This window comes from Silurus meridionalis, chromosome 7, assembly GCF_014805685.1.
Source record: "Silurus meridionalis isolate SWU-2019-XX chromosome 7, ASM1480568v1, whole genome shotgun sequence".
Taxonomy (NCBI): Eukaryota; Metazoa; Chordata; class Actinopteri; order Siluriformes; family Siluridae; genus Silurus; species Silurus meridionalis.
In genome coordinates, this window is record NC_060890.1 from 10,032,945 (window position 1) to 10,053,442 (window position 20,498).

At 39.6% G+C, this 20,498-nt stretch overlaps 1 protein-coding gene across 1 annotated transcript; it reads right to left on the reverse strand.

Moving 5' to 3' along the window:
- Positions 1 to 400: 400 nt before the first annotated feature.
- Positions 401 to 20,392, reverse strand: kcnj19b (potassium inwardly rectifying channel subfamily J member 19b). Its single transcript, XM_046854645.1, has 3 exons — positions 18,254 to 20,392; positions 3,152 to 3,368; positions 401 to 1,130 (listed from the first exon to the last, which is right to left on the reverse strand). The coding sequence occupies exons 1-3, from the start codon at positions 18,917 to 18,919 to the stop codon at positions 532 to 534; spliced, it is 1,482 nt and encodes a 493-aa protein (XP_046710601.1). The 5' UTR covers positions 18,920 to 20,392; the 3' UTR covers positions 401 to 531.
- Between the last annotated feature and the right edge of the window lie 106 nt (positions 20,393 to 20,498).

Here is a 20,498-nt window from a genome sequence, read left to right on the forward strand (position 1 = left end):
AAACTGTGCAATATATCTTGGCTCTATCTTATTCTGCCTTTCCAATGGGGCAGACCATTCTACCTACCTAACAAGATTGTGTGGTAAATACATTATATATATATATATATATATATATATATTCGGTGCCTTATTGTGTAACTGATTATCGACACATGCCTAATCAGTACTAAAACAAGAATATAACTGCGTTAGATCGGTCAAGCATTCATTAATGAACAGAATCGTATGATACTTATGAAGATCTGCCACAAAAACAGTTTGCTTAGTTTCAATTCTGTAGATATATAAGGCTTATTGGAAACTGAATAGAATGCTGTCTGATAAAGATGAAATCAGTTCGACAATGACAGACATGGCTGTTTCCCTTGTGTAATAATTTAAAAGAATCACAGTATAGTCCAGCTAAGGTTTATATTTTGTATAGTAAAGTTTGTATATTTTGTGTTTCAAAACTAGCTTTCTCTTCCCAAAGCCTCAGTTAATCAGTCTGTTCTGGTTAAAAGTCCACAGTATCAGCTCATGGTCAGCTCAGCGCTCCACATTCATCCTGCGCAGCTTCTCGGGTAGGCTGTCCTCAGGCCGGCCGCCAGCCACTGGCAACTGGTTGAGGTTAGGCCCTGTCAGAGAAGTAGGCATTAGAGACAGTCTGTGATGCTCCAGTTCTCCTACTGACAGGATATGAGGCTCCGCTTTCATCTGGTTGTTGGACTCCTCCAATCTGACTGATGAGCGTAAGGGGTCACCTGTGTTAGATGTTTTTTCAGCTGCTTGTGAACTGCTGCCTTTACCAGCTTCATTGCCATTTCTCGAGCTCATACGCTGGAGTTTGCTGGGCAACCTAGAAGCCATTCCTTCGGTATTGGAGGCAAAATCAAGGGAAAAGATGCGCTCTCTGCGACTTCGTGGATCTCCTGAAGTCGGGGTAAGAGGAGGAGCAGGGGAAGGCAGGCAAGATGATTCCTCCTGTTCCTTAACACTGTAAGGAGGTGTGGGCACCTCGAAAGTGCTGTGGAACTGTGAATAGTCCACTCGGAAAAAACCTTCCTCAAGAGACATAACAGGAAGAAAGCGGTGCCCCCATAACACCTCATCCTCTGTGTAAGATGTCCGAGCCTGGCATGTCATACCTGACAGAGACAGAGAGAGAGAGAGAGAGAGAGAGAGAGAGAGAGAGAGAGAGTGAGAGAAAGAGAAATATCAGTTCAGTCAAGTTAACCTCTATTTATAGAGCCCATTAAAAACAGAAACTATTAATAATTAATAATAATAATAACAATAACAATAATGACAATAAAAGATACCTATTTCAAACTGTACAAAAGCTAAACAATACAAATATGTTTTAAAGAAGATTGCTATAAAGAAGTGGCTATTGAAGAATCAAACCTGACAAGAAGACTCTTCCAGAGTTCCCGAATTTTCCACATAAAATCCAAGTGAAACTATCTGGAATATAATTACATTTATCTCGTATTTCTGATTATAAGATTACAATAAACCGAAAATTAGATCATTAATCTTATTTCAGGAGATTATTACTTATTTCTAGGTAATCTTTACCTTCTATTTCTATAATGTTACATAAAAACTTGTTTTGCTTTTTGCTTTTGTTTAATTATAGAATATTTGTTTGCCAGCCAATGTTTAATATATTTAAAATGTAACATTTTTAAACACTTCTTGTAAAAAAATAAACTCACTGGGAAATAAACATTTTTAATTTGCAGTTAAATAATAATGATTATATGCTGAACTTCTGGATAATAAAAAAGAAAGCATATGAAAGGCAAACATTTTAAACAGAAGGCAAAATAATGGACAGCCATCATGCATGCAAGATGATTGAGAAGAAAACTGTAAATAAAACTAAGATAGCATGTGTGCCAGGATCCATGGAGAGTAAAATATTGCTGGGACCCTCATTAATGCAGATACAATGCTATGTAGGGGTCTAAAGCAAGACTGAAATGCATGTAAAATATTACATGTATTTAGATAGGAGTAGAGCTGTGAATTGACAACTCTCTCTAAAATAATGAAAGATTCGATCTTACCAGCATCTTTAATAGATTATATTTGACATCGTATAATTATGTATGATATTAAAAAATGATATATGAAATTATATTATCATGTATTGCATATAGAGGATGCAGAAAAAAATGTTTAAAAAATTGTTAAAATCTTGAAACAACTGAATTTGCCTAAGATCTTATTTATAGATGTTGCAAGGGTACAAGTGTTCAAACTATCTTTAAAAATGGCACGGAGAAAATATATCATGCTTGTAAATGGAACACTTCGTCTTGAAGTGTACAAATGCTAACTGTGCTAATGAAAGTAGATCAAAAAGAGTCAGGAATCCAGACAGAGAGCCTTTAAGTGGATGATCGAATTGGAAAGCACAATAGCACCTTGATTCTAAACAAAATCCCAAGGTTTAAAAACAAAATCGATTGCATTAAACAATACTTTTCGATTTGCATCTTCTGAGATTACTTTACAGAAAAACAAAGCCTTCACTTTCTCTGCTGTTGTTTGACAGTTTGTTAAAGGCACCTTTAAGTTTATACAGGCTTGGATATTATCATTTACCACTTGTGCTCCACTTTTTTAATGCTCTTGTCTAAAAGTGTGACATTTGCTAGTTATGAAACATCTTTAATTCTCCTTGGTCTAAGCAGAGAATCATTATTAAACCTAAAATGACAAGACACTGAAAGTCATCTTGTAAATCAGTGTCGACTTCAGCGGAGACTTCATCTATAAAATTCTAAAAAGAGATCAGTTAGATAAATGAATGAAGTAAATGCTGAGAAAGAGTAAGAAGAGGACAAGGACTGACAGACTCCATCCTTTAAGAACTCTAAATTAGATACAAAGGTACCGTTAGATAACAAAAATCTAATGTGAAAGAAAGAGAGAAAGAAAGAGAGAGAGAGAGAGAAAGAGAGAGAAATAGTAGGCAGTAGGCAATCAATCCAACATGGAAAAAGATAGCGGTGCACAGACAAGCAGTGAAGCACTGCTTTTACCTTTGAGTGCATCTATATTTATCATGGTTTTCTCTGACCACATAATGGCTTGACATGAATCATTTAAACCGAAATCCATTTTGTTTGTCTAGTGATCTCAGTACTATGCTAACCTGTGGTTTCCACTATCCCTTCAAGGATAACAACAATCTCAAACTGCTCGCTCATGAGCGAGCGCTGTGAGAGGTCGAAGAACGGGCTCTTGGGAGTAATCTCGTGGCAGATGGTGAGAGGAGAGACGAGGAAGAGTTGGTCGGCGCCCGTCCCAAACCCAACGTCCAGCTCTCTTTGGTCCAAGGGTAGAAACTCCCCCTCAGGTGTCTGACGAGACTGCAGGAAACAGAATAAAAATGCTGCTCAGGTAATGAACCTTTTCAAAAGTGCTTTTCCCCTGGTATCTGGATGAGTACCAGACTTGCTTAATGAACACGGATGCCATGTGACTAATTCTGTTTTTTCTTTTGCTCTTTTGACAGTGTTGGATTGCACCAAACAATCACTGAGATTAAAGTATGAATGAAGTCAATGGAGATCTTAATGTGCTGTTTGGGAGTAATGCTTTAACTCCAATATAAAGACAAAACAGAGAGTAAAACCCTGTGGGAGCTGAACAGAAACAAAAAAAGCTGATTTTACCCATTAATCTTAAACATCCCATGTAACATACTGAAAATCTATCATTTAGATTTGAGGTCATAAATTAACATAATTAACATCCTGTTTCACCATCTGCTTTTACTGCCAAGTGCTTAAAGCTCAGTGGGGACTTGCTACTGGAATTTTTTTAATTGGACCATTTTCAACTAATTCATGATCAATCAGAGCAACAGAGATAACCCTTTTGAAAATTCTCATTAAACTTTAGAATATGCATGCATGTTTTTTATAATTATTATCATAGTATCATTATAACTATTATAATCACCCTTATTATCATTAGAAGTAGTATTAGCAGTAACCCAGCCATTAGGGTTGCACAAGCCCGGATAAATGGGGAGGGTTGCGTTAGGAAGGGCATCCAGCGTGAAACATGTGCCAAATAGGCCAACATGTGCGAATCAGAATTTCATACCGGATCGGTCGAGGCCCGGGTTACCAACGACCAACACAAGTATCATTAGCCAACAGGGTACCGATGGAAATTGTGCTACTTTTGGCCGAAGGAGGAGAAGGAGAGGAGGAAGACGTCTACAGAGACGACAGGGAAAGGAGAAGTGTAGGAGAGTGGAGGTTCGGGTTGGTACTTTAAATGTTGGTACTATGACTGGTAAAGGGAGAGAGGTAGCTGATATGATGAGAGGAGAAAGGTAGTTATGTTGTGTGTTCAGGTGACCAAGTGGAAAGGTAGTAAGGCCAGGAACATTGGAGGTGGGTTTAAACTGTTCTATCATGGTGTGGATGGAAAGAGAAATGGTGTAGGGGTGATTCTGCAGGAAGAGTACAGTAAGAGTGGAGGTGAAAAGAGTTTCTGATAGGGTGATGAAGCTAAAAGTCGAAGGGGTGATGATAAATGTCATCAGTGCTTATGCTCCACAAGTCAGCTGATGAATGAGAAAAAAAAAGAGAGAGATGGTTGGATGATGTGGAGATGGTGAAGCAGGAAGTGGATAGAATTAGTAAGAAGGAAGTGATAGCAGCGATTAAAAGAATGAAGAGTGGAAAGTCTGTCAGACCAGATGACATACCAGTAGAAGCATGGAGATGTTTAGGAGAGATGGCAGTGGAGTTTTTAACCAGATTGTTTAACAAAATTTTGGAAGTAGAGAGGATGCCGGAGGAATGGAGAAAGAGTTTGCTGGTACCAATTTTTAAGAATAAGGGAGATGTGCAGACCTGCAGTAACTACAGGGGAATTAAGTTTATCAGTTACACCAGCGGTCCCCAACCTTTTTTGTGCCATGGACACCATTAAAGTGTGGCGAATAAATACAAAAAAATAAAATGATACGACCGGCATAAAAACTGGTATTTTCTAAATATAATAATTAATGTGAATCCACTGTGTTATGTATTCCTGCTTCGCCAATTGACCGACAGACTGGTGCCGGTCTGCGCCCCGGGAATTGGGGACCACTGAGTTACACTATGAAGTTATAGGAAAGAGAAGCCAGGCTAAGGGAAAACGTGACCATCTGTGAGCAACAGTACGCAGTATGCATTATTTGCTTTGAGAATGTTGATAGAGAAGTATAAAGAGGGTCAGAAGGAGTTTCATTGTGTGTTTGAGGATTTAGAGAAAGTGTACGACAGGGTCCCAAAAGAGGAGTTGTGGTACTGTATGAGAAAGTCAGGTGTGGCAGAGAAGTATGTGAGGGTGGTGCAGGACATGTTTGAGGACAATGTGACAGCAGTGAAGTGTGCAGTAGGAAGGACAGACTGGTTCAAGGTGGAGGTTGGATTGCATCAAGGATCGGCTCTGAGCCCTTTCCTGTTTGCAGTGATGATGGAGAGGTTGAGAAGAGCCTGGAGAGGTGGAGGTATAAGGAATAAGAGGAATAAGACAGAGTACGTGTGTGAATGAGAGGGAGATTAGCACATGTAGGATGTTTTGAGGACAACGGACAAAATTGGTAGAAGAAGGTAGAAGGATGGAGCCTCCAGGAAGGAGGAAAAAGGAAGGCCAAAGAGGAGGTTTATGGATGTAGTGAGGGAAGACATGCAGGTAGTTGTTTTAAGAGACAGATGTAGAGGACATAGTAGTATGGAGACTGATGATCTGTTTTGGTTACCCTTAATGGGAGCAGCCGAAAGAAGAAGAAGTAGTAGTAGCAGTATTTATTTATTATTTGTATTTTTATTTATAATTATTTGAATTTAAAATTTGTTAAAAATTTTAAATGAGGGTTTTAAAAAAAAATGTATATTTCACTCATGTGTAAAAGTGCATTTATTTTTTTATAGGGACAAACGACTCCAACCAGAGGACTCATGAGATAAACTACTCAATTCTGTTTCCAGTATAAAAATAGCGTCTATGGGAGTCATGTGATAAAAGAACGAATGACTCGCACTACAAGAGTCAAGAGATAAACACTGTTGCCTTCATAAGTAAGCTTGACACAATGTACAGAACACCTACAGTACACAAGCTGAAATTTCTGACTGAATAACAATATATAGCTATACACAGCACTAAAGTAGATCTTCTTTCTGGCTGTAAACTTAAGCAGCAACATTTACATGATGTTAGATTAATTTAATCAGGGCTGCTTCGCTGCCTAAAGTGGTATCATTGATTAGTATTTACTTGTACTTTTTCTGTTGACAACACTCCTATACCAGCATGAGAGTTTATACGATATTGTGTGGTGCAAAAGGACAGACAGTATGAAATGACAGTGATCTGGATTCATTCCACAATGAGTCATCAAAAAAGAGAAAGAAACAAAATGCAAAATGTGCTCTATGATTATATAAAGTGGATGTACTACATAATTTTCTACAGTTGGATAACTTGATAAAACACCTAATGGCATTTAAATACTATTTCAGCCGATATAAGCATGCAGAGCAGTATCAGTGATGGTGGCCATTAAAAATAAGAGCAAGGTGCTGTGAAATGTGAGCTGTAAGTCTGGTGCAATATAGAAAGTGCACACAGGATCTTCAGAGCATTAGAACAGTTCCTTTCAGCAAGCACTTGTTCAGGATGCATTTTTACCGCTCATTTTTGTATTGACCATGTTTATACTCATGATCCACACTCTGTGCCACCTATCACAAAACTTAGCAGGAATTCTTGAAGCTAGAAGTACATGGCATCAATCAACATACACAGAACTAAATTATTTTCCCAAGTGTTAATACAAGTGCATGATATTTATTTCAGATTCAGTATTGATATTTGTAATAAAGAATACCAAAACAAATGTTCTCATACTTGTAATAAGTAAAAAAACAACAACAAAAAAACAGTTTTTATGCCTTCCTAGTTCAAATCATTCCAATATGTAGTCTTTAGAGTTGTGTCTCTGCACATGAGCATAAGGGACTGGCAGGAGAGTGGGACAGAGCTGGCGGCAAGCGCTTGCCGCTCCAGATGGTAAACAGACTGAGATGCACTCGTGGTGGTGTACCCAGACCAAGGGGTGAGACTTTTCACAGGATAGACACAGTAACCCACACATTATCCTCTGTGCTATAGGAGAAACAGCCCCAATACAACCAGACACACTTACTTAAGCAGACATATATGTCATTTATGCTTATACCCAAAAAATTACTTTTAACAGATGACTGAAGCATAAACAAAAAACATTAAAACGAGATTACAGCGAAATGAGAGGATGGAATCCGTCAGGTTCAAAAAAACATGAAAAATGTTATGTACTGTTGTCATACAGCTACTAATCAAAGCTATGTCTGCATAAAATTGGTGTCCTTGCTGAAATATTTTTCTTTTTTCCTGGAACACTTGAATAAAAGAAAAGTGGTAAATCAGAAGTTTACTTGCCTTCAAGGTTCTTGGTAAGCTTTTAGGAACCAAAGCAAATTGATTGAGGGGTAACAGCAATACTAATGTTCACTGTGTGAAATCCCTGTCAGGTAATATTTAATAATGTGCTAGAGGAGAGCCTGATCTCAGGTCGACCTGTCTGTCAAGAGCTTCTGTAGTTAGTCACGCCCAAAGCGATTCCCATAGTGAAACACCTCACTCTGTTATCAAAGAACCAAGGATTACATTAAGTAACCCATTGTTTTTTTTTCTAACTTCGCTTGGTGTTTCACTACGGGAGATATAGACCACTCCCGGATTGCACGTGATCCCACTATACCAAATTACATGGGCTTTACCTTCTGGCTCCTAGCATTGCATGTGCTAAAGATGACTCAGACACATTTAGTCCATAAAATCGCACAAAGGTGTGTGGTGTAGCCCAACCAGCTGCCGCACAAATTTCCTAAACAGAAACTCCCTTAAGTAGGGCCCATGATGTCACCATCCCCCTAGTAGACTGGGCCCTTAGACCCTCAGGCTCTGCAATAGGACATCTATAAGAAGAATCCATTACTTTAGGTACAAACGCCGGGTTAGGGCAAAAGGAAACTTTTGAGAGCCCTAGGGCAAACTGTATACAGGAAGCACTGACAGACAGGGCTTGCAGCTCGCTCACACACTTAGCTGTCACCAGAGCCACAAGCAGCGCCGTCTTATGATAGAGAAATTTCAACCCTATGCCATTTGATGGCTCAAAAGGGACTCCAAGACCATAGACAGATCTCACAGTGGAACCATCTGCCTAGACACCGGCCTCTTACGGCGTGCTACTTTCATAAAACGACTTATGAAAGGGTGCCGACCTGCAGGTTCGTTGCCAAACCCGACATGACATGCAGAACTAGACGCTAGATATAATTTTTTGAAGTAGAGAAAGCTTTTCCTTTGTCCAGCAAATGCTGGAGAAAACATAATATGTCTCCCACTGAACACTGGAACAAGACAATGTGACTATCTGCATAGCTGAGCTGCATCTCTGATCGCTCGCTCTCTCGATGAGGAGCATATCAGATAATCGTCTATATAAGACAAAATTCATATCCCGTGGTTCCTTAACAGTAAAAGACACATTTGCTGAAAGTTCTCGGGGCTAGAGACATTCCGAACAGAATAGTTTGAAACTGGTAGGCAGTGCCTCTGTGTGCAAACCTCAGATATTTTCTGTGAGACGGGTAAACGTCTATGTGAAAATATGCGTCCGATAAATCAATCGTTACAAACCAATCGTTTCGACGGATTGACTGACAAAGCACTTTGTGTGTCAACATTTTGAATGAGTATTTCCTTAGGTGCTTGTTTAACACACATAGATCTAAGATCGGATGAAGAGATGTGCTCCCTCTCTTCTGGATCACAAAGTACCGGGAGCAAGAGCCCTGACAGCTTTCCTCTTGATCGCCCTTTTGCTTAAAAAAGAGTCGATCTTGGCTGTTAGGCCACCGAGACAAACACCCTGTTGAACCTGGGTGGTTTCATGGCGGGTTGAAGCCTGTACCCCCGTGAAATAGTGCATAACACCCACGGTTGGGCAGCACATGCGTGCCAGTTGAGAAGGCTCGCAAAAAGAGGACCCTGGTATACTTTTGTTCCTCTTTGGTCGCGTTTGATGATGTCACGACCTTCGACGTGCTGTAAGACCTAGCACTCAATCCAGCGGTGAGACTCAGGGGGGTGCTTGATACTTCTTTGCCATTTTTGCAAACTATCGCCCTCAACTGGCCGCCTGGAAGCGAAAGTGCCACATTTATTGTGTTTTTTTTAACTTGGGTTGCATATCGCCCTCAGCCCACGGTTTGGATGCGATGCTGCAATCTTTATTGTGCAGACATCTAAACTGACGTGCGCCTGAACACATTCTGTGAGTGCTTGGTGACACTGAACTATAGGAGAACTTAAGGAGAAAGCCCTTACGGAACTCAGAACCGGGCTGTGTTCCCTCCTCATTCTGTTTGCAGGTGGAGAGAGGAGTATAGGGGAACATTAGCGTGTCAGGCTGTACGCTTTTTTTTTCGAACCTCAGGGTGGGGCGGACAGTTTCTAAACGCCACAAACGGATGCTTCCCCCATGGTTCCAAGCCGCCTAATCTCGGACACTGGCCAGCATGCTGCCCGCTGATAGCTGGTCTCGCACTTCTCGCACCAACCGGTCTCCCTCTTGCAGCTGCGGCAGACCTGTCGCGCTGGCTAAGAGGGTGGTTTCAGTGATAGCTTGTGAGGTAAACAGAGGTTGAAAGCTTCATCCTCTTGTTACCTGAGAGTGCTGGTTTCTCTCATTTTTTCCAGAGCTGGGTCACTCACCACACAAATCTTGTCCCAGAGTGCCGGGCTGGGCACTCCCCTGTAGAGCTGTCGCCCCATCTCCTCCAAAATCTCTGCCTGGTATGCGTACAGTAAAGTCACAGTGTTCAGCAAGCACACTGACTGAGCCACATATTTATCCTCTAATGGATAGACGCCGTCAGTCTTTCCATTTTGCTTGGCAGCGAAATTTGAGAGGAGGCGGAAATAGAGCGCCGATTTGGATGGAGGTGTTGGCCACCAAAGACTCTACCGCTGGGGGTCCGGCCAACCCCAGCTCTCCCAACCCCTAAATCTCTAGCTTAGAGCAACCTTTCGCGGTAAGCTTACTTTTGAAGGGGCTAGACCAGTGGTGAGACATCTCCTTCATGCAAGCTGGTACGGCGGGCAGGAGTTGACTCGTTGTGGGTTAAGCAGGCGGCAGACTTTTCTAGTCATAAAGATCCCTCTTAGCTTCTTCTGCGTCCTGGGCCGCAGGCTAAGCTACGCCTGTGCTGTGGGGTCTCGACTGTTGGGCCAGGAAGGGACCACTGTCGTCCTCATCCTCTTCCTCCATAGCCAAATCGAAAAGGTCAGAGTTAGCATCGCCCTCTCTGTGAGGAGGTTATCGAACAGAGGTGGCAGCACCGGACAGACATGGATCTTGTTGGTTAGCCACCGCCACTCTCAGCCGTCTCTCTAAATTTTTCACCGGCATTGGCGCACAGTGAACGCATGCTTGTGGGTCCGGGAGCGACGTTTGAGCGTGCTTCGGGCCCATGCACGTGATGCACATCAGGTGAGGGTCCCTGCCCGAGATTGTTGCTCCACATGACGAAGGACAGGTCGTCAAGGACAGGTCAAGACAGACGTGGTGTCATAGGAGCTTCCATAGTTAGAAAAATAACATATTTTCATGCTACATCATCTTCCTGGACCTAAGTACACATACACACACTGCAGTGTTTCTTAATGAAGCAGTTCAGCACAGAGTGCTGTTTTTTTCCTGCTGACATTGGAAATAATATTAAGGGTTACAAATAGAAGCTATAATACATAAACTCTGTATTAGACAAGGACACAGATATTGCTGAGCAGTGCAGATTGCCGTCAGCTCTGTAGAATTAACACCAACAGTCAGTGCTGCAGTACAAAAAAAGCTCATTTCAATTTGAAAAGAAAAAAAAACAATGAGAGGACTCCAGTGTAGCACAACAGGAAACCCTTTACCATGTCACCAGGACAATTCTACAGCAATCTGCAAAGGGGAGTCATAGACAACAAAATTGGATAGCTTTGCTCTCTTTGCTTCCTCTCCCCTGTTGATCAGAGCAACACTGGACTATGAGGTAATAGTGGGTTTGTGTGAGATCATGTATAGTTAAATGTGTGTGTTCAACTGCCCTGTGACATAGCATGTCTGGTTTTATGTGTCTTGGAGAAAGCACCTGCCAGCACTCACCCTTCAAACCATATCTTAATGGACCTTGTTTTGTGCACAGAGGCACAGTCATACTGAAACAGGTTTGGGTCTCTTAGTTTCAGAAAAAGGAAGACCATTCTACATTCTACAAAGACATTCCATTCAAATGTGTCTCCAACTATGGCAACGGTTTTAGGAAGAACTAAATACAAGTGTGATGGTCAAGTGGCAACAAATGTTTGACTAAATAGTGCACATGCCCAACACCACCTGCCCAAATATTGACGTCTCACAATGTTGGAGTAACAGCATGAAATTTTGGATTGCATTTGACATTTAGGTTTGTGTCTCAGATAAAAACACATAGATATGACACACAACAGAAAGTGTTTTTATGTGGGCTTGGTTTGATTGACTGGTAGAAAACAGGTCTGTGAGTGGAAATCATGTGGCAGTCTCAGCATAGAACACAATTATCCATGTCTGTTATTTCTGTCAAATCAATAATTTAATTTCTCAAAACATAATTGATTCAGTAATTGTCAGTTAATTTTAAAACATCACCTGTGACATGATACAGCATCTTGTTATATTAAACAGGACTAAACACTCAAAATGACTATAACATATAAACAATAAACAATCCATCCAATTCTAAATTTCACTTGTTCATTCATTCTTTGCTAGTAGCAAAATTTTCCATTTACTGCCAAGAAATCTTATTTTGGTCAGACGTGTCCATGTTGTAGCACTGTTTTGGCTGTATAGATGGGGGCTGGATCATTTATTCTTTATATATTTGTAGGATAGCTGCTTATGTGGAGCACCTTGAGTGGTGAACTAGCATTTGCTAAAGAAATAACAGAGAACACAACTGGGGAAAACACAGATTAGATTAAAGTTAGATAAAAAAAATATATAAATGAAATAAAAACATGCATTGAATGTTACTTTTGCTTTCACAATCTTTGTTTTGGCTAGATAGATAGATCATTTTATCCAGATAAAAATGTCTCTCAAGTCAACATGCTATAGTATGTAGAATGCATTGGGGAACGGATCAAAGTGTTTGTATTGATAAAAGTGAATTTCTTGTAATGCTTTGTAGTCTTGAAGCCACCATTTGCTACCAAATGACTCCACATTTATCTCTGTTTGAATTTAAAAAGCTGTTTGTGTGTGTGTGTGTATGTGTGTGTGAAAGCGCCACTGATCATTTCACAATTTCCATATTTCTGTACCTGCTGTAACTAAGAAAAAACATAGTGAGTGGCAGTTTTGTGGATGGAAAAACAACTTCTTGTGGAGAGAGGTCAAAAATAAATGGACAGATTGGTTCAAACTGACAGAAAGGCTTTTCCAATGCACATCTCAAACCTTGAGGGGGATGGGCTACTGCATCAGAAGACCATATTGGATTTCATTTCTGTCAGCCAAGAAGTCAAAATTGGACAGCTGAAGACAGGAAATATATAGCATGATCTGATGAATCTCGATGTCTGAGACATACAGATTGTAGGGACAGATTTTGACATTTACAGATTGAATCCATAGACCCAACCTGCCCTGTGTCAACAGTCCAGGCTGTTGGAGTTTGTGTAATAGTGTTGTGAAGTTGTTTATGGCACACTTTGGGGCTGTTAATACCAATCAATTGTAACTTGAATACCACAATGTAGATTTATTGTTGCTCACTAGGTGCATCCCTTCATGGGCACAATTAACTCATCAACTAATGACTACTTCTAACATGAATATGCACATGACACAAAAAAAGAATCAAGAAAAATCAAGCTGGTTTCATGAACATGACAATAAATTCAGTGCTCTTCAGTCACCTTCCCAGTCACTGTGGGATGTGGTAGAACAGGAGATTCAGAAGGTGAAATGCACCTGGAAAATCTGCAGGGGTAGCAGCATGATGCAGTCATGTCGGAGAATGTTTTCAATATCTTGTGCAATCCATTAAGAATTGATAGCAAATGGAAACTCTACCCAGTACTAGTAGTGTTCCTAATAGTGCTCTGTTAATGAGCTATTACTTTTCTTTATAACTTTTCTCTATTGCTACCGTTTTATGATTTACTTAACGGCTAAATAATAAATTTGTTCAATGGTTTGATTCTGCACATTAAAACAAGGGTTATTACCAACAGCATGCGAGTTATAGTTTTAAATGGTGTGACTATTAATTATTTGTAATAATCTCTCTCAAAGTGGGTCTGTTTATCATTTTTGAACTCTGACTCTGCTATTAATAAAATGGTCAGTTCATATTAATGAAATTTCTTGGGTTCACTTTAACTGAAGGGAAACCTCTGACACAGCTGTTGCAGTGGAAGATTGGTTTGGAAATATGTCATGATGCAGTATCTTGTGGGTGAGCTTATTCAATCACCTAGTCAGAGAGTTCCAGCCCAGCTAGTCAATAAGTTTTCATCTAACTTAAGTGTTTTGAGTGTTCAAATCATTATGGTGGGAAGCTATTGTGCTATAAACTGCCACAGCAGCACATGACAGCTGCTGTAAAGAAAAATCTACAATGGGTTACAAACAATAGAAAACTACTGTTTCATAGTTAATGTAAGAAAACAGTATTCTGGGCAGAATTTTGGCAGTGCATATTACAAGAATATCAGATTTCATAGTGTTGATTGGTTGGGTTCCTATAAAAATTCCTTTTCCAATCAAAGTGCATTTTCTTTTGATTGAATTTTGTGAGAGAAAAAACAGCACACTTCCAGGTGGGACACTGTTATATGAACTGATATTGAAATAATAATCTAATATAAGATGTTATTGTCTTCTTCTTGCAAAAACTGTTCTATTTAGTACATTTTCTTTTTTTGTGACATTATAAAAGAAATCAAGTTGTAAGCTAATGCTAATTTTGCTAACACAAACCATTTATCACCTTATGGCATTTGTGTCTCCAACACTTCCCCATTCATGTGCCACACTATCTACAGAGATTTTATTCACAGCATCGTTGTCTTTTAAACTCTTCTTATGGAAAAAGGAACAACCCCAATTCATATTTAATATATTTGAATGTTTTATTAATGGGAAAAGGTCAACTGTACAAAATACTGAAGTGTACAGAGTACTAAAGTTGAACATTAATATATGCCTATTTACTGTTTGAATATATTTATATGCTAGCTATTAATAGCACTTTAGGGCAAACATTAATAAAAAATAACCTCCACAGTTCTTGTACCCAATAATTTCTTTGTTTTGTTTTGTTTTATTTTGACAATCGATTAGTCAGACGTTTGTTCATGCTTTAAAAAAATATATATAAAAAATTATACAACAAAATATTTTGACAATTATTGTTAAAAAAATGCACAGATATTTTGTTTAGTTGTGAAGATATAAGCATCTAGAATATATAATGAATTAAACTTTGTATATTTGTTCAAGATACACGCATAAATTAAATATACAAACATTGAAAACAAGCATTTGAACGTAATATAGCCACAGTGAATCACATGTGAAAACAGACTGTTAACTGTTATAGTAGACAAATGCAATAGAGAGAATGGACCAGAAAAACGCAGCAAGCTAACAGTCTTAATTAAAAAATATGCACTGGTGTACAAATGCATAAGCATTCGCTGAAAACCACAACCGTGACTAAATATATATAATTTACTGCTGCTGTTATTTGCTGCTTTTAGATTTAGTGTTTGTTCATAACGTTTTAATTTAATCCATTACTATGTTACGACTGAACAAATCCAGTGCGACTGTCCGGAAGTTAGCAAACAAACAGTTTACACATTAGCACTTCATTAAACTAAACCATTTTCACAAAATAAGGATTACACCGTTTTTGCTTAACGTGCTGATGTTTCGCCTCCATCCATGACACCAGTGTGTGTTCTTTTCATGTTCTCATGCATCACTGTGGTACTTCAATGCCACACAATCTCCACTTTGCATAACTTGCAAGTTCTTCGTTGCGTTTAATAAAAAAATGCTCCCATGCCTTGGATGACTTAGGACACACACTTTTTTCCTGCTGCCGGTTGACCTGTACTCTGCGGCATTTCGCGAGTGGCTGTGTTATCTTTCGGTCACGCTAACCCGTAACTCAAGCAGCCCAACTAATCGATAACGACATTTGTTAACAACTAATTAACAATTTTATCGAATAGTTGTTTCAGCCCTATTGTACATAGACTTCAGTTTTCAATTTTTCAATTGCTCAAAAGAATAGTCACAGATAGCACATCATTACTTTATTGTTTATTTGGATCAACACCATTAGGACAACCTTTTATTAAAATACCATTGTTTAAAGTCTGTCTGGTGATTCGTATGATGTGTCCTCCAAAGCAGATTAATAGTAAATTAGCCAGAATAAAACAATGAAGAAATTATGAACAAAACTATAAACATATGCACAAATCCTACAAACCTACAAAACAGATTGTCAGAATCGGAACGTATAACATTAAACAAAAACTATGGCTCTGTGGCATCATCTGCAATGCTACACAGCATTGTGCCCTTGACTTTTCCTATTTTTTAAACTGGCTCTATACAATGTAATGGCTCCTACAAAACTCATATCATTCTAATGTGGCGAAGGCACTTCCTACTTTTCAGTTAAATTAATTAAGTTCAGTCGTGCGTTACACACTTGGCTCCTTTGTTTCTGTCATTGGAACAAGTCAACACATTAAGAGCGAATAGAAAACTCTACTATGATAGTCAGAGTGTAAATCTCAGAGGTAAGGCCAGAGTGCTTACGCTGCACAACAATCTGGTGCAATGATGTGCTGCTACTGCTGCGGATGCTCGGACCTCTAATCTATTGTTCTAGGGTTGATTATAGCAGAGAGAGAGAGAGAGAGAAGAGAAGAAGCACCTAAAGTTAGCCATCAATCCACTCACTTCTCTCTGCAATGCACCTGCTCTCATCTGCTGCTGTCAGCAATGGACTGTCAATCACTTTCTACTTTCCTGAGGCCTCAGAGTACACCCTCCAACCCCAAACCACCCCCTCCACACACACACACACACACACACACACACACACACACACACCTGTTTTGAACATTATCCTCCCGCTGATCTGTCCTTAAATCCTGCACTTGTCTTTTTTTTTCATTGCATCTTTATATCTATTTTACTAATCCCTTCATCCCCTTTATCAATAATTCTCCCCCACTACAAAAACGATTAAAAAGTCATGGCAGGACATACAACAGAGAACCTCCTCACTTTTACTGGCCATGAGTCTGTATTTTATTTAGGTAATGGTATGTGTCCACACTTCATCGCTGTCTAATGAAAAATTATTCTGACAGCATGGCAGAACGACAGCCGCAGGCACGGATAGATCGGCCCGGCAATTATTCGGACTGCATGTATATATTACATGCATTCATTTGAACTGCTTCTCAATATTAAATGCCGTGACCTGTCTGTTAGTAGAGTGTTTATTATTGTTGCATTGATTGATTACACTGAGCTTGAGTAACCTTGAGATGTAGTTCTGCTGAGTGCTTGATGTAGCCTCTTTACTGTCGCTCCACATCTTTACCTCCCAGTCACTCAAGTCATTCCTCTAGGCTACATTTCAAAGGTATAATGACCCACTCCCTCGGCTTTAAAAAGTACAGGACTCTGGTATTTTCTGACAGCTCACCAAGAACAGAGAAAATCACCATTGTGGCTGACATATACCGTATGGGCTCTGCAGTAACGTTTTATAGGGTGAAAAGGGTGCTTAGAATGTCAGTGCCTTGGCTCTATCTCTGCGCTTAAACTAATGTATGTATCGACTGCAGCATAAAAGTGATTATCTGATCAGTTTACTTTCTTTTTAAAGATTATGTGATTAGTATAATCCAATTGGGCTGTGATCATTTATACCTTTAGAAGTCGACATGAGCTCTTCTTCTCGACAAAGATCAATAAAGGGGAAAAATAATTCTAACCTTCTTGCTCATCTATTTCTTGTCATGTGTTAAATAAATATTTTCACACTAGTGATTTTAGTGAAATCATGTGGCTGAGAAAGGTGAGCAACACAATTTTAAAAAGTAGTGTTTAGAGTTTTATTGCTCCATTTTGCACATGTGTGATGAAATAACATTACTTTTACACCGCTGGTTTGAATATGTGGGAAATTCACACTTGGTGTGTATCCTCCATGACTGTACTATACCAGCATTTACATGGGAAATACTAGAAGTGCTCAGAAATACCATGTTTTTTATATACTGACTAATCTATAATATGGATTAATAATATCTGGAACTGAGCTCAGACACAATATATGGTGCCCTCGTTAAAATGTAATACATAACTGCAATATGATTATATTAAGATATGCTAGTCTATACAATTAGTGTTTGTTTAATGAAGACATATAATAAGACATGATCTGTTCTTTGTATCTATTGCATCAATACACTGCTATTGCTTCGGTCCCCAAACCCAAAAATGAATAAAAAAAACATTGTTTTGTGTTTTGGTAGAGTTCAAACAATGTGGAGTGTGAACCACAGTTACAGCAGCTTTCCTCAGTGGTTCATGCCACAGTTATTAAGAATGTGTCAGAGTGCAGGTTTACATAAGAGAACAATATGTGACACCAAGTGCATACGTTTTAGGGCGTTTTAATTTTTCAGCAAGCAACTTCTTTGCTTTACTTTCATGGACTTTTACGCATCAGGTGTGACAGGTATTATTACTTTCTCATCATCTTTGGATAGGAATTGTTACTTTTACATCATGGTGTAAGAGGAATTATTGCTCTATTACTATCATATCATCTTAAAATGATGTAACAATCGCAGAAAAGCCACCATGTTTAAATCAACACTCAGTGAACATGTAAACTAAATTAAATTAAAGATCAGCTGGATGCATGTGAACAATTCAGTGGGTGATTTTGACTGTAATTGAAATCTTGAAGAATGGATTACAGCAGGTATTTTTAGATAGTGACAGGTTAGGGAAGGGCAAAGAACATGCGTATGGAGACCGCGTTACCTTGATGAGCTTGCACCTGATCTGAGCCGACACCATGTGGCTGTTCCTGAGGTTCCCCACGCGGAACATGAGGCAGAGTTTTCCGTCCCGCTGCGAGATCACGGCGTCCTGGCTGAACATGAGCGTCTCGGCGCGCTTCTTCGGCTGCGACATCTTGATGAACATGCAGCCGATGAGGAAGGCGTCCACGATGGAACCGAGCAGAGACTGGAACAGGAACAGGATGATGCCCTCGGGGCACTTCTCCGTGATGTAGCGATACCCGTAGCCGATCGTGGCCTCGGTCTCGATGAAGAAGAGGAAGGCGGAGGGGAAGTTGTACACGTTGGCCACGCACGGCGTGTAGTCGGGGTCGTGGCCACGGCCGAGGTCTCCACGTGCGTACGCGATCAGCCACCACATGGAAGCCATGACGAGCCACGCCACCGTGTAGGTGAGCAGGAAGATAAGCAGATTCCAGCGCCACTTCAGGTCCACCAGCGTGGTGAACAGGTCCGAGAGGTAGCGGCTCGTCTCGCCGCCCAGGTTCCCGTGCTGCACGTTGCAGCGTCCGTTCTTCTCCACGAAGCGCTGCCTTTTGCGCTTGGCCGGCGCGGAGAAAGACGCAGCTCGAGTTGTGTTCACAACCTGGTATTCCTCACCGAATTTCCTTCTGATGGCCGACATGGTGCTTTTATTAATGATGTTTCTGTGAAGTACAGCTGAAGTTTACCTGTAAAGCTACTTGCGCATTACGCACCTCTCTCAATGCTGCTGGTTCATTCCGAGCTGCAATTCAGACTTTGTTTTTCAATCCTAAGCTTATATGAACAAATGCTGAATTAGCTGCACATTTGGGCTCCTGTTCACAACTTTACACTGAATCATCTTCTTGAACAAAGCGCTCCTTTCTTACTTTCTTTTATTAATAATATTATTATTACTTCATGTACTTTCCATTATTATTGCATCTCTTCCCTGACTCGGTTCCAGTGCGCTGCGGTGTGTCCTTTGCGCACCTCCATTGCGCTGCCGTACTACACACACTGACCCGCTACACACACAAACACACACTGCGGCGATCGGTGACGGCGTGCCCGTGGTGCGAGCTCCACAAATTTACATCGTTGTTTGAACCCGGCTCTGTGATTGGACGGGAAGGGGAGTAGGGGGCGTGGCCTGAGGAAAAACAGCGCCATAAAGTGAAGGCGTTACATCTCACTCCATCACTTGCGCTTTAACAACCTGCTGTTTAACAGTCTGTGCTCTACAAGCCAAATGTTATATCAGTATTAGTATTAGCGTGTAATGCAGGAAAAGTCACATGAATGCTACACATTTTAATACATTTACATTAAAGATATTAAACATTAATTATAATTTAATTACATTATCACCGGTGATTGTAGAGTAAATGCCACACTGACACACTGATGCTTTGTTCTGATCTGATGGAAACAATCTATATGTTTTATTAACATATATGTTCTTATGGATGTTTTATGGAAGATTTATATACATTATATATCCTACTTATATACCATTTTTAATGCTCATCATATACTTTATACACACTTTAATACTCAAAATGCTCTATAATAACCTTTATGTTGCATATGTTGCACACTGTATTTAATAGCCTTCTTTTTTTGCACAGTCCATATAATTTTGCGCATGCATAGAAATGTTTCACTTATGTAAATATGTAAATATTTTACACTACTGCCAATGCACTTCCGGTTAGATGCTAACAGCATTTCGTGGCCTTGTACCATAACGTATGCAATGAAGTTGAATCCAATCTATAGACCAAGTTTTCCACCTTTGAAGTCTGATCTTAGGTTAGAGTCCACTTTGAGTTCCTCATGTGCTCCTGATGCTCATGTGGGTTTCTTACCACTGTCCAAGTCCAATTTTATATCAATTGCATTTAATTAGTATATGGATTTTAACAATGGTCATTGTCACTGCAGCTTCACAAAAATATAGATTTATTTAATACATTTTAAATTAATAAATGAATTTTAAATTAATAACTTTCTAAAATGAAGGTGGAAAAAGCCTCCATTTTTGAGTGACTATAAATTGAGATTTTGGGGTATTATAAATAAATAGTTAATAATAGTTGTATACTATATGTTTAACAAATGTAATTGTGTAACAAGGAAATTCATTATAGTTTCACCATTGTGTCTATTATGAAGAACTGCAAAACTGTTTGTGTCAACTGCGTTCTGTAAACTTATTATAGAAATTATAGTTCTAA